Consider the following 12972-nt stretch of genomic DNA (forward strand, 5'->3'; position numbering starts at 1 on the left):
GTTCATCCCAACTGGCTAGACCAGTTCTTTTGTTTTTCTCTTTAACTAAAAAAAGACAAACTATATCTATGCATTCAGTTTCATCTCTTTAACCCTAAAAAGCAAAACTGAGCTATGAAAATACAACTTGTTATCTCTGCTGTGGACCAGCACATCAGATGATCAGACTAGGTGGCTATCTACTGGTGGTGGCATTAGGGAAACAGAACTATCCTCCATTGCCTTGATTGTATTATTTCTATCCGAAACTAAATTTTCTTCATCTTCTTACTTGCTCTGAAATTCATTTTATAGGGAACAATGCCTTTATTTTTAAAAATTTTGTTTGCTTGGTTTTTTTTCCTAGTAAGAAATTGACCTGAAAGGAAATAGCCCCTAAGTTCACACTGAAGTGTAAATGACTGATAGCTGATCAGGATTTTCGGGAGGGTCAGGAAGGGGGCCTGCAAGAATTCTGGGTTTCAGGCATCAAAAGAGGTGAAGTATAGACACCATGCAGGCAGGTAGTGATTAGTTGTGAAGAAAAGATTCAGAAAGCAAAAGCCAGAGGCCCTGGAAACAAATGTGGCTGGACCTATTGTCAGGGATCCAGACCCAACAATTTTGTTTTTCAACACATTTATACCAATGCCAAAGAACTGAGATCACCAAAGTGTTAAATTCTTATCTAAATCACTCACCATTATGTTCAAAAGAAAGTGTATTTATAAATCTTGTAAACAAGTCAGTACTTCAAAATAATTCAACATAGTGTAGATCAATGTTAAGGCATTCTTGTTTAGTAAGAAAAGGTTTTTTCACTAAAGACCTAATGTGGGGGAAGCCACGTTATGACTAACTTGTGCACCTAGGGAGGGTTAACATGATCATGACCTTAGAACATCTTGAACAAGTTGGAGGGGAAATGCTACCACATGTGTACAAGAATGGATCACCACATTTCTGCATGTCCACAATCTATTTCTCCTTCAAGGTCCAGTTCAAATTCTGCCCCCATCATGAAGCCTTCCTTGATTCCACACTTCCTACCCCCCACCACCACTATTGTTTTTTCCCTCCAGACTCCCACAGCATTTCATCTGAGTTGCAATTAACTTATATTTAACAATCAATTACCTATCATAGCACCTGGCATATGGCGATATCAGGAAATGTGTTTTGAATGAATGCAGGAATCTACATATGAACACTAATCTTCTGCCCAGATATGTTCTAACCCAAGACACACTTCTTTAGATTGTTTACAACGATTGTAAGAAACAGCAGGAGGGAACTGAACTACTTACCCCGGCATCTCAAACAAAGACATTATTGACATTATGTGACATATACATTACATATCATACATGTTGACATATATTTATATACAAGATATCTGCCTTTCAGAATACATATAAATATATGTAAATGAATATATACAAAGACTGTATGGTAACATGACCTACATGCATGCAGAGTCAAAGCGAGTGGGAAGAGGTGACATGATTTAAAAAGCATGCCCAAGGGCCCTGACCAATATAGCCTCGTAAGTAGCCACATTGTCTGCAAATTCTCTCTCAGTGTCATTTTCCCTAGGGAACATGCGACATCTCATTCTCTCTCCCTCTGGTCTCCTCCATGAACACAGGCAACATAACCCAGTTGTCACAGGCCTAGAGCTACTGCTCCATTATGGACCAGTCGGACACTCGAGTGGAGACTATAGAACAGCCAGATATAGCAGCTGCCAGCTCAGTCTCTCTAAACATACCACCTGGGATTGAACCCTAGTTCCTTCACAAATTTAGCATGTTACCTGTACAAATCATCTTACTTCTCTGGATTTGATTTCATCTGACCTCCCGAGGCCACATGAGGATGACTGGAGGTAATATTTGTACAGTATGTATGTCTGGGACATAATAAATATTCAGCAAACATTTATTATTATCATCATCAGTATTGCTTTCTTCATCTTTCCTGTGGAAAACCAGCTCATAAGCTGGAGATAGATATTCTAATACATCGATGCCAAAACCACATCCTCCAGAAGCTGCTCCAAGACCCCCATACAAATCTTGCTTTGTCACGACACACCCAGGCACACTCTCCTCACATACAGCAAGGGTGGGTAAGCACAGAGATTCTCAAATTGGGCTCCTTAGTCTCAAGATACCCACCACTAAGCTAACAATATCCCCCTGAGTAAATTAATAGAGCCTCAGCATCTTACAAACCCACAAATGCAAACCCGTAGGTAACTGCTGTTCATTAACTTTGGGATTAGTCTCTTATTCCTTTTCCTTGACCAGACAATTTTACAAAAGTAAATATCTTACTAAAAACCCTCAAAGCAAAGAGTAGCAAGTTTACAAATACTTTATTTCCTGTGGGAAGAATCCTCCATTTTGGGGTACTAAATCACATTATAACATTGCAAAATTGTCAGAGTGTAATTAACCTGTGTTTCTTCACATTCCTGATGTGGCAACTGTTTAGGACATGGCTTTATAAGAGACCAAAAGAGAGCAGTGAGGAACACATGATGCTGTAAATGTCAGGGCACCCACCAGGGGAAGGACCAGAGTGGCAGAGAGGAAGGCCAAGAGAAGCAGAGTTTGGAGGAAAGGCCATGTTCAGACGAAAGATGCTTCCACTTCTGCTCTTATTCCACATGCAGTTTTCCAAGGCCTTTCCAGTACCTTCTGCATTCCAAGAAGAGAAAAGTATACACGTTGTTCAGGTAAATTGACAGTTAGGTGGGTGGTTAATTGATTTGCTGGTTATTAGGAAATTACATTGGTTGTGTTCTCTTGTTAGTTAAAAATAGCCTGAAAGAAATTTTGTGGGTGATTTGTTTGAGTTTGAACATCTCGTTTCAGTGATTTGGAGGGTTCCAAGTTGGATTCTCTCAAAACCAGGCATGAAAACAAGCTAGGTTCTTCAGACCTTGGGAAAATACTGCTGCCAAGCTGCCTCAAGCTGGGGAATACGTTTAGAAGGAATGGTTTTAATTACAAAACTAAGTAGTTTTCTTTTTTACTTACCTAAGATTTTCCCTTCTAGAATATCTGCAATCCGGTTAATACATGTCTAGTGCTTTCCATATGACTTGTCTTTGCAGCCAAAAATCCCAGGTGTACAAGGGCACATGAGGATGGGAAACTATAAGGAATAAAAATCAGTTTAGAGTAAATCAGATTTCTTTACACCACATTATGGGGCTGTTTATAAACTCTTGGAAGCGCTATAAAAGCAGAACCAGTAGTTTTTTTCCATTGTTTCACAGTATGAACATCAGGCCCAGTTTTTAAGAAACACAAGAGAAGGCTGTCACAAATTTGTCATGCACAATTTTCTTAGCATTACAGTTTTAGAAAAGCATTATTCTTGTTTCTTTTGTTTCTTTTACTTTTTAAAAATATCTCCTACAATGGTAATAGTAACCTCTGGGCTAATAGCTAGAGTTTATTGAGTATTTACTCTGTACTAGGCATTCTGCTAAATATTTCACAAATATTATCTCATTTCATCTTCATGACAACCCCGTGAAAGTGGTATTATTATTTCCACTTTAGAGATGAAAGTGAATCTTAAGTCAGTTAAATGATATGTCCAAGAACTCAATTTGTAGCAGAACTAAGATTTGAACCCAAACCAATCTGAGAGCATGGAAGTTCTCTGTCCTGTGTCACTTGCAAAGTGCCAGGTGTTCACAGGATGCTTAAGGTGAAAGAAAAAGTCTTATGATTAACACCCTTCAGAACCTTTACTTCCTAATGAGCATCTCCCCTTTCAAAGAGCTGCTGAGGTGGACAAAATGCTAATGGCAGTGGTGCTGTGGTTTGAGTTCTTTTGAAATTGTCAATTCTCATTTGAGAAGCAATGCGATGAGCTAGGACCTGAATTGTCATCTCAGCAAGTTCCAATAGGCACTCTTCTCTCAAAGTCAACCTACGAGTTAATGTTTTTGTTCCTGTGACTATCAGGTTATTAGACTGTTATAAGTCTGCAGAAACTTAAAAAGAATGCAAAATGCCCCGAGAATCAAAGGTAATTCCACAGCAAGTTACCTTCCTTACATATTTGTCTTTGTCCAGAGTTACCTAGAACACTTCTACCAGTTGCCACGAAACAGCTCTAAATTTGAAAGGAAAAATGGCACTAGTGTGATTGTTGAAACACTCAAAGAAATGCAGCGATTCTTTGGGTTGAATGTGACTGGGAAGCCAAATACGGAAACTCTAGAGATGATGCAAAAGCCTCGCTGTGGAGTGCCTGACCATGGCGGTTTTCTGTTAACACCAGGAAATCCCAAGTGGAAACAAACTGACCTGACCTACAGGTGACATTTCCATTTTCAAAATCCATTCATTCGTCCAGTGTTTATTGAGCATTTATTATGTGCCAGGCACTGTTCCAGGACTGGAGATACACCAGGACAAATAAATAAATATCCTTGCCCTAGTAGAGTTTAGATTCTATTGAATGAGTATGAGATTAAAAGGGTAAACATCCCCCGGGTTCTCTTCACCATTTTTGTTTTCCTTCTCTAATAACCCAAAGAAGACTATGGCAATGTGACAGCCTCTATAAGAACTCACTTAACACTCCCCAAATCCTTATCATTGCTGGAGAGAAACTAGCCCCACCTTTTGTGCAGCCAATAATAATAATAATAATAATAATAATAATACCCAATATTTATTGAATGCTACTATTGGCCGCATAATGGACTAAATGTTTTACATGTATTTAATCCCCTACAACAACCCTATGAGAGGAGTAATATTTTACTATCCTAATTTTATAAATAAAGAAATTGAGTTTAAAGATATGCAGTAACTTGTCCAGAACCCATGTCTGTCTTCAACCCTGAGCCCTGTACTCCCTCTTTATACCCTCTCCAGTGGTAGCTTGTCACATATGTAACTCACTCCAAAATGGAGAAACACAATCTGTTGATGGACTGCTGTTCTGAACAATTATGAGCCCTTCACATATATTCTCATTTTGAAGGATTATTAACTATACCCCTCAACTGTCAAAGGCTGATGTGGAAGCAGCTATTGCGAAAGCCTTTGAAGTCTGGAGTAAGGCATCACAGCTGACCTTCACTAAGATCTCGCAGGGAGAAGCAGACATCAATATTGCTTTTGCCCAAAGAGGTGAGCTCGAAGCGGTCATGCTCAATTTTGCTTTCTCTGACTAACGTGAGACTTGGCAAAGGCCTAATACAAATTGTTTTATTTCAGCTCATGGTGACAATTCTCCATTTGATGGACCCAATGGAATCCTTGCTCACGCCTTTCAGCCAGGTCCGGGTATTGGAGGAGATGCTCATTTTGATGCAGAAGAAACATGGACCAAAACCTCCGAAAGTAAGTTAACCAAGTTTAGGTCAACTTGCAGCTTCTGAATAAACATTTGCCACATCATAATTTACCCTTACATGCAAACACACACACACAATTTTTTTGTAACACTTCAAACTCACACAAACTGACCATTTAAATTTTTGCTATCTCAAGATACTAAGTCAATTTAGGTTTTTTTTAAAAAAAAAAATCCTGAGGCTAATTACTGACCTTGTTTCCTAGGGCAGGAATCAGAAAGCTACAGACTATAGTTAAATCCTACCTGGCCCTGTTCATGTAAATAAAGTTTTACTGGAACAGGACCATACTTATTTGTTTATGTATCATCTATGGCTGTTTTCATGCTACAATGGTAGAGCTGAGTGGTTGTGACAGAGATCATATCACTCACAAAGCCTAAAATGTTCACTATCTGGATCCTTACAGAAAAAGTTTGCTGACCACTGACTGTCTTAGGGTTTATTATTCTTTTAATATTCTAAAATTTAATGATGTTTGAAAAAAGTCCTATTTTAGGAAATTCAGAAATAATTGGGTTCATTTAGAAAACTCTCCTACATAGAAAAGAGCAGTCATCTTCTTTTTTATCTAGTTATTTTGTCTTCACCTAGCTCTTTTTCAATCATATGTTCCTACGTAGCAAACCATCCCTTTCAGAAGACTCAAAATAAGAAGAGTTGACCAACTGAAGGGAAGAACTGAAGATAAGGACAGGTATACCCAGTCCATGTGGTACTTCACAAGGCCATGAGGTGACAGTATGTCACAGAGCACCTTTTAGAAAATAATAGAAAAGGAAACTCTTACCTTTCTTGGCCTTGTTTCTCCCTCCGTTTCCTCAACATACATGTTGTGTTTATTATACCTAAGTCCCTGTGCTAGGCGCTGCATGTACCCAAAGACAGGTAACATTCTCCACTACTTTGCATTTCTATGGTTCTCCCCACTAGTGTAGACGGTCATTACCTCTGATCTGAATGAAATGATCCAGACTCCCACCTGGCCTGGTCACCTCCAATCTCTGCTCTCTCAAATTTTCCCCTATACTTCAGCAAGGCTTGTCTCTGGAAAGCCCGTCTGGGATTAAATTAGTCCCCTGCTGAAAACTTTCAGTGTTTACATTTTCTGAACCAAATAATGTCCAAATACTTTCACTTGGTGCTGAAGGTTCTTGGTGATTTTCCAACCTCATCTTTCATGACTTGTCTTCATATTTCACATACAGCAGACACATTGTGCATTCACTATTCCTAGATCACACTGTGTGCTTTTCAATTTCTCAATATTTGCTTACATTGCTTCTTCTTCCTAAAATACCCTTCCCCACACCTCAAACCCCACCTTTCAAAATTTCTTTCTTCCTATGCTATCTCAAATGCCAACCTGTCTTATCTTTCAGCCTGAAATGAGGCCTTCCTCCTCAGAATCCCAACAGCCTTTGTTTCTCCTTCTCTAGCTGCTCTCCTCATTATTCTGTGCATTCAACTTTTTGCAGCCATCTCCCCTTCCAGACTATTTGTCATAATAACCCCCCAGAACCCCCTCTCACGGTACTCCAGGCACTCAAAATGGAAGGATATAGTGATCAAGAAAGCAAATCTTGGAGCATGGGTAGAATTTTACAAGGCCACTTATCAACAGGAAGTTGAACACTGCGGTAAGAGTACAAGTCTTGCCATCATACCTGGGGTTTGACCCCAGCTCTACCACCTATTAGTTGTAAGACTAATAACAAGATATTCAAAACCTGTGGGCTTCAGTTCCTTACTGTAAAAATATTTCTGACAATACTTCATAAAATGGATTAAATTATATTACCCTTCCTAGCATATAGAAAGCACTCTACAACTATGATTTAAAATGTCCACATATGAGAAAATGCACAGTGTGTTCGTGAGGTGGCACATAGACTAGCGGAATGAAGGAGTCACATCAGAAGTCAAGCCCTCAGATATCTGCTGGAGCCAAGCAGAAGGACCTTGGACTTAGCAAAGGTTCTTAGGCTTTATTTGATAAGAAGTACAAGCCTTGGAAGTACTTAAGTTCCCAGTTGTGAAAGGCACTATGCTCGTATAAGTTAAAAGGTGAGAGAAGGGAGCAATAAGAGGGAGGGTTTGTCTCCTTCTGGTAGCTGCTTGGAGAGCTTAGAATCAAGGAAGAGCTGGTGCGAGGCTATGGGTGATAAGTGAGTCAGCTCTACATCTAAGGCTACTCTGCTGCCTGGCAGACTTTTCATCTTACTCTCTGTTTATTGAGACTCTACTAATGGGGCTGAGGGCCTGGGAGACTGGAGAGGAGTATAAGTGGCTGCACAAGAGGAGAGGGCTTCTGAGAGTCACAAGACCTCAGAATGGCTCTGCCATCATTTCTCTAAGCCTCAGGTCCACATCGATGAAATACGAGAATCAGAATAAAGGCAGTTTTTTCTTGATTCTAAGATTTCATAAGAAGCTCACATTCATCTAATCTCAACCTATAATGCCTACGTTGATTCCTTTTAATCTTCATTTCTTCAGGTACCTGAAGGAAAAAAGAGAAAGACAGACATGGGCTATCTCTCCAGGCTATATCTCCAGGCTATATCTCCAGGCTATATCTCCAGAGTTATATCTCCAGGCAGTTTTGGGTTAGAAGCCACATTCCTTGAGAGGACATTTCCACCACACTTGGATACACTTGGAGCCATTAACCACACATGCTTGCATTTCAGATTACAACTTGTTTCTTGTTGCTGCCCATGAATTTGGCCATTCCTTGGGACTCTCTCACTCCTCTGACCCGGGTGCTCTGATGTATCCCAACTACGCTTACAGCGACCCCAGCACCTACTCACTCCCTCAAGATGACATCAACGGCATTCAGGCCCTCTATGGTAAGGTCATCTGAAGAACACTGCAGCACATGGTGAGACCTGGGCATGCCAATGGTGTTTGCTGCAGCCCTCTCTGTGGTGATAGAAGTTGGAGAGCACCTGGGAGTCTATGGGGAGGAGAATGTGCAGGTAGAATGTGCTGGATCCATGCCACAAAGTGATGTGCACTTAGTGAGAAGCACTAAATTAGATGAACATATGGCAACAACATTGACTGGTCTTTAAAACATTGCACTTCATGGAAAAGAAACAGAATGATACATATTACACAGTGTATGAATCAAATTACACAAAATATGAATCTACGCAACTTTAAAATGTACTTAGACAAAGACAGGCATTTTCAAGAAACATGCTAACAAAAAGGTATATATTGAATACATTTAGATGGTTGTCTGTGGGGTAAGGAGGGGAATGGGAATAGAGTATGGAGAGAAAGTAACATTTTTTAAAGACATGACAAACTTTCCGGGGAGGGATATAGAAGCCTTTGGCCTTGTTATAAGTACACACTGTCTGGGTAAGACCAGTGCATCTCTCTTGCCCTCTAGTGGCTGTGAGTAAGAACATGAAAACAGAGAAGCGGTTTGTAGCTCTAAAATTAAAGTATCGAAGGGAGTGGAATAGAAAGGAGTGGAATGGAAGACAGTGGAGTGGAGTGGCGTGGAATTGGGGAAAACGTTCTGCCCTCTTTGATGGGACAGCATTATAAAACCAAGTGTGCCAGGGCACCACGATTAGGGAACTTTTTCACCGTAGAATTTTTAGGAATGACAAGACCTACTCTAACTGTATTCCCCAGCTCCTCTCCCCCAAAAAACACTTCTTTCCTTTGCTCACCAATGTTTTAAATTCTCATAACTATTAGTATAGCCCTTCATTCTACAATGAGAAAACAAATTAAAATATTGCTAAAATTTGACTTAGATTTATGCTATGGGGTAAAAGACTGATATCAGCTCCTTTCCTGAAGCTGGATTTTGGTGGGGAAGTAGAAACTGGATAGTAAGTGATCGAAAAAGCAGAAAGAGGAAGCAAGAGAGGGGAGAAGGATGGGATTAGGATTTTAAGTGAGGGGTCATAGAATTCTAATTTCTTTACTTCACAGTTTAACCTGGAATTGTCTCTGAAAATCACTATCACTCATATTTTAAAAAAAAATTAAGAGGGCCAAATGTGCAGTTACTTTGATGCCTTGTGTAATAGCCTGGTAGCATTTCTCCTCATGTGAAGACCCCTCACCATCCTGAGAAGTACTGAAACACAATTAAAAAAATCACACTGGACTTATGCTTATAAAAAGCCTTTTTTTTTTTCAGGTCTTTCAAATAACCCTATCCAACCAACTGGACCAACCACACCCACAACCTGTGACCCCCGTCTGACATTTGATGCTATCACCACACTCCGCGGAGAAATATTTTTCTTTAAAGACAAGTATAAGATTAAACTATTCCTTCCTTTGGCTTCTTTTGGCATAACTTAGAACTGGATTCTAATTAAGTCACACATTACACATTACTTAGCTTTTCCTTTGAATTCTACACATATGCATCTTGTTGGAATTTACAGTGTTTTCTGGGTAACTGGAACATCCAGGAAAAGAAAACTGAAACATTCATGAACATTCAGATGTTTGTGGTGACGTAAACAAAAATGGGTTCTAGCTGCTTGGGAACTCCATAGCCAGGTTCATCTGACACCAAAGCATCATTCAGTTCCACCCAAATTCAGTCAAGTAAATGGAAATTATCACTTAATAAACTGCAGGGCAAATCATCTAAATGATTGAATTTTTCAATATTCCATCAGCTATTTTGTGATTATGTAATCACAGGCTGAGTGTACTTGTATTGTTTTTGCTGAAGTGTTCTAAATATTCCCATCATTTAGGAATATGAATAATAAAAGAAGAACAATAATAAAAGAGACTACTTATTTTAGTCTCTTTTATTATTGTAGGAACAATAATAACATTTTAATTATTTTAAATTAAAATTTTAATTATTGTAGAAACAATAATAAAAGAGACTAAAATAAGTCTTGTCAATGTATGAGGAGAGAACAGTGCAAAAATGTAATCAGATAAAGTCGCTCCTATGATCCCTTCTGAAAATAGTAAAGCATTCACCAAATGGATAATATCACCATAAAGTACAGGCCATCTGTTGGTCACTGCTAGAAACTTTGCATTCATTATGTTGCCATATCCTCTCAGCAATCTTTAGAGGGCCAGTACTAGCCCAAAACTCACAGAAGCTGCCTACTTAGATTACATTGTGTGTGGTTCTCTCTCTTGTGTTCCCTTAGATACTTCTGGAGAAGGCATCCTCAGCTACAAAGAGTAGAACTCAATTTTATTTCTCTATTCTGGCCAAAACTGCCGAGTGGTATACAGGCTGCTTATGAGGATTATGACAGAGACCTAGTTTTCCTATTTAAAGGTGAGTGCTTAGAGTTTTCATCTCATTTTAGTTCTCCCTGAAGGGAGGAGAAGGACTTCTCTGTGATCCCTATCAGGTTCAGAGAAGGTGAGCCAATGAGAGAGTGTTATGCTGGCCAGGCTTTTGTCTAGAATCCTGGTTTAGGGCCCAGCTCTGTCACTAACTACTGTGTCAACTTGAGCCTCAGTTTTCTCATCTACAAAATGAGAAAACATTAATAGGCCACTTTTAATGTTTCTCCACTCTCATCTCAGATGTAATTTTTTAAGATTCCCCAAAGCTGTAACTTAAGCTCTGTATAGAAGTCACATGAGATAAGACATCCAATTATGAGGCCCTAAATGTCAAGCTAAGAAGTCAGAATTTTTTTTATAGGAGCTGGGGAACCATTGGGGCTATCACAGCCCAATGAACTTCACTTTACCACCTTTACCTTTTAAAGACTATTTGTCCCATTTTCATTTCTATTATTAATTTATGCAAAGGCTAAGAAGTGGTCCACATTATTTTGTAGGAATGGAAGAACTTTATCTAACGCATAACCTAAATCATTTGCAGGCAACCAATACTGGGCCCTGAGCGGCTATGACATTCAGCAAGGCTATCCCAAGGATATCTCAAACTATGGCTTTCCAAGCAGTGTCCGAGCAATTGATGCAGCTGTTTCCTACAGCTCAAAAACATACTTCTTCATAAACAACCAGTTCTGGAGGTAAGGTAAACTATTTTTTCAACGAGAGATTGAAATCTATGTTTAGTTACCCTGTGTACAAACCACTAACAATCAGGCAGCTGGTTTTAAAAATCTAGGAGATCTTTGATAGGCATTCTTTTTTATAAGGTGATTGATGTTGCTATGACTTTTGAAAATTTCATTTTAAAAAAATTAAAATGCCTGCACAATGGGATTGAGGATTCTATATCGTGAAATAGAGCAAATCTTAATAAAGTACTAGGATGGGATGTAAAGAAAGAATTAGGCTAATTCTCAATTATGAGTTAAATTCTAACATACTCAAGCAAATGTTATTCATATCACCTACAAAATTTGGTACCCAAGTTAGACTTATTATTACATTTATTGAGGTGAGGGGAGAGAGAGAGAGAGAGAGAGCATGACAGGTTACATACCATCTAATTAACTAAAAGCTCTAGAAAATATAGCTCTTCTTTTTAAAAATAACATTGCATCAGCAATCCAAAGCCTGTTTAGTATTAATGATATCCCTATATCTTATAGATAGGTAGAGAAGTTAATCATTCTTAGTCACAGTTAATAGGATACTGTCAAGACTGAATGAGAAAATAAATGTGAAGGCACTTTGTAAAGTATATGCAATTTAAAGAAAACCATTATCATTATACACTATTTTGGTCTTAAAATGTAGAATATTCTTTTTTCTCGTCAGATATGATAACCAAAGACAATCTATGGACCCAGATTATCCCAAAAGCATAGCAAGTACCTTTCAAGGAATAGAAAGTAGAATTGATGCAGTTTTCCAGCAAAATAGTAAGTAGTAAAAAATACTAGTAATAAATTTGTTTAAATTTTTAAATAACACATTTGCATTTGAATGTAATCTTGGGATAGGAGTGAGGTCTTTTTAATTGAAAACATCTGAGATCTTACTTCCACAGGTTAATCCAATACATTGTCTCTCTCTCTCCTTTTTCTTCTTTTTTTTTACAGACTTCTTCTTTTTCTTCAGTGGACCAAGATATTATGCATTTGATATTAATGGTCATAGAGTCACTAGGGTTGGCAGCAGTATTAGATGGCTTAATTGTAGATAAAGTTGAAGTGAAATCAAGTGTGTCTATATCCATTTTCTGAATATAAAAGAGAAGTCTAATTTTCATATGCATTACATTGTGTCCCATTTATAGTTTTCTCAATATTAAGTGATGTTGTTTGCTATCACTATATTTATTGGACCCGCCCTCACTAAAAATACATTTAGAGTATTCCACTATTTACAGAATCTGATTTAGTATTTTTATATTCTATCTCAGGTTAGTGAATCTATCACAAAGAGAAGGAGATTAAGTCTTCTCTGTCACCTCAGTATTCACTATTTCATTACTTTCTTTTCTGACTTTAAACATGTCTTCTGTATACTGCTATGTGCAATTTAGCACTGGATTTTGGTTAGAAGTAATAATTTGGTTAGAAGTAAGACAGTACCCTGGCCTCTACCCCAAATGTGCTATTTTTCCACTCTTGGAAAGAAATATTATTAATAAATGTTACGTTATGGGTTGAATTGTGTCCCCGCTAAAGAAGATGTTGAAGCCC

At 38.4% G+C, this 12972-nt stretch overlaps 1 protein-coding gene across 1 annotated transcript; it reads left to right on the forward strand.

Moving 5' to 3' along the window:
• The first annotated feature begins 2559 nt into the window (after positions 1–2559).
• MMP8 (matrix metallopeptidase 8) lies at positions 2560–12526 on the forward strand. The gene is made up of 10 exons (XM_039877097.1): positions 2560–2722; positions 4080–4324; positions 4999–5147; positions 5235–5360; positions 8068–8229; positions 9549–9666; positions 10540–10673; positions 11232–11385; positions 12083–12186; positions 12367–12526. The coding sequence occupies exons 1-10, from the start codon at positions 2612–2614 to the stop codon at positions 12468–12470; spliced, it is 1407 nt and encodes a 468-aa protein (XP_039733031.1). The 5' UTR covers positions 2560–2611; the 3' UTR covers positions 12471–12526.
• The last annotated feature ends 446 nt before the right edge of the window (positions 12527–12972 follow it).

This window comes from Pteropus medius, unplaced genomic scaffold, assembly GCF_902729225.1.
Source record: "Pteropus medius unplaced genomic scaffold, Ma_sr-lr_union100, whole genome shotgun sequence".
NCBI classification, from domain to species: Eukaryota; Metazoa; Chordata; class Mammalia; order Chiroptera; family Pteropodidae; genus Pteropus; species Pteropus medius.

Excerpts from the sequence above, each read along its gene's own strand:
- MMP8 (XM_039877097.1), top strand. The coding sequence starts at position 2,612 with ATGTTCAGACGAAAGATGCTTCCACTTCTGCTCTTATTCCACATGCAG. Across the intron at positions 2,723-4,079 it reads AAAGTATACACGTTGTTCAG|AGTTACCTAGAACACTTCTA; the intron begins GTAAATTGACAG and ends GTCTTTGTCCAG. Across the intron at positions 12,187-12,366 it reads TGCAGTTTTCCAGCAAAATA|ACTTCTTCTTTTTCTTCAGT; the intron begins GTAAGTAGTAAA and ends TTTTTTTTACAG.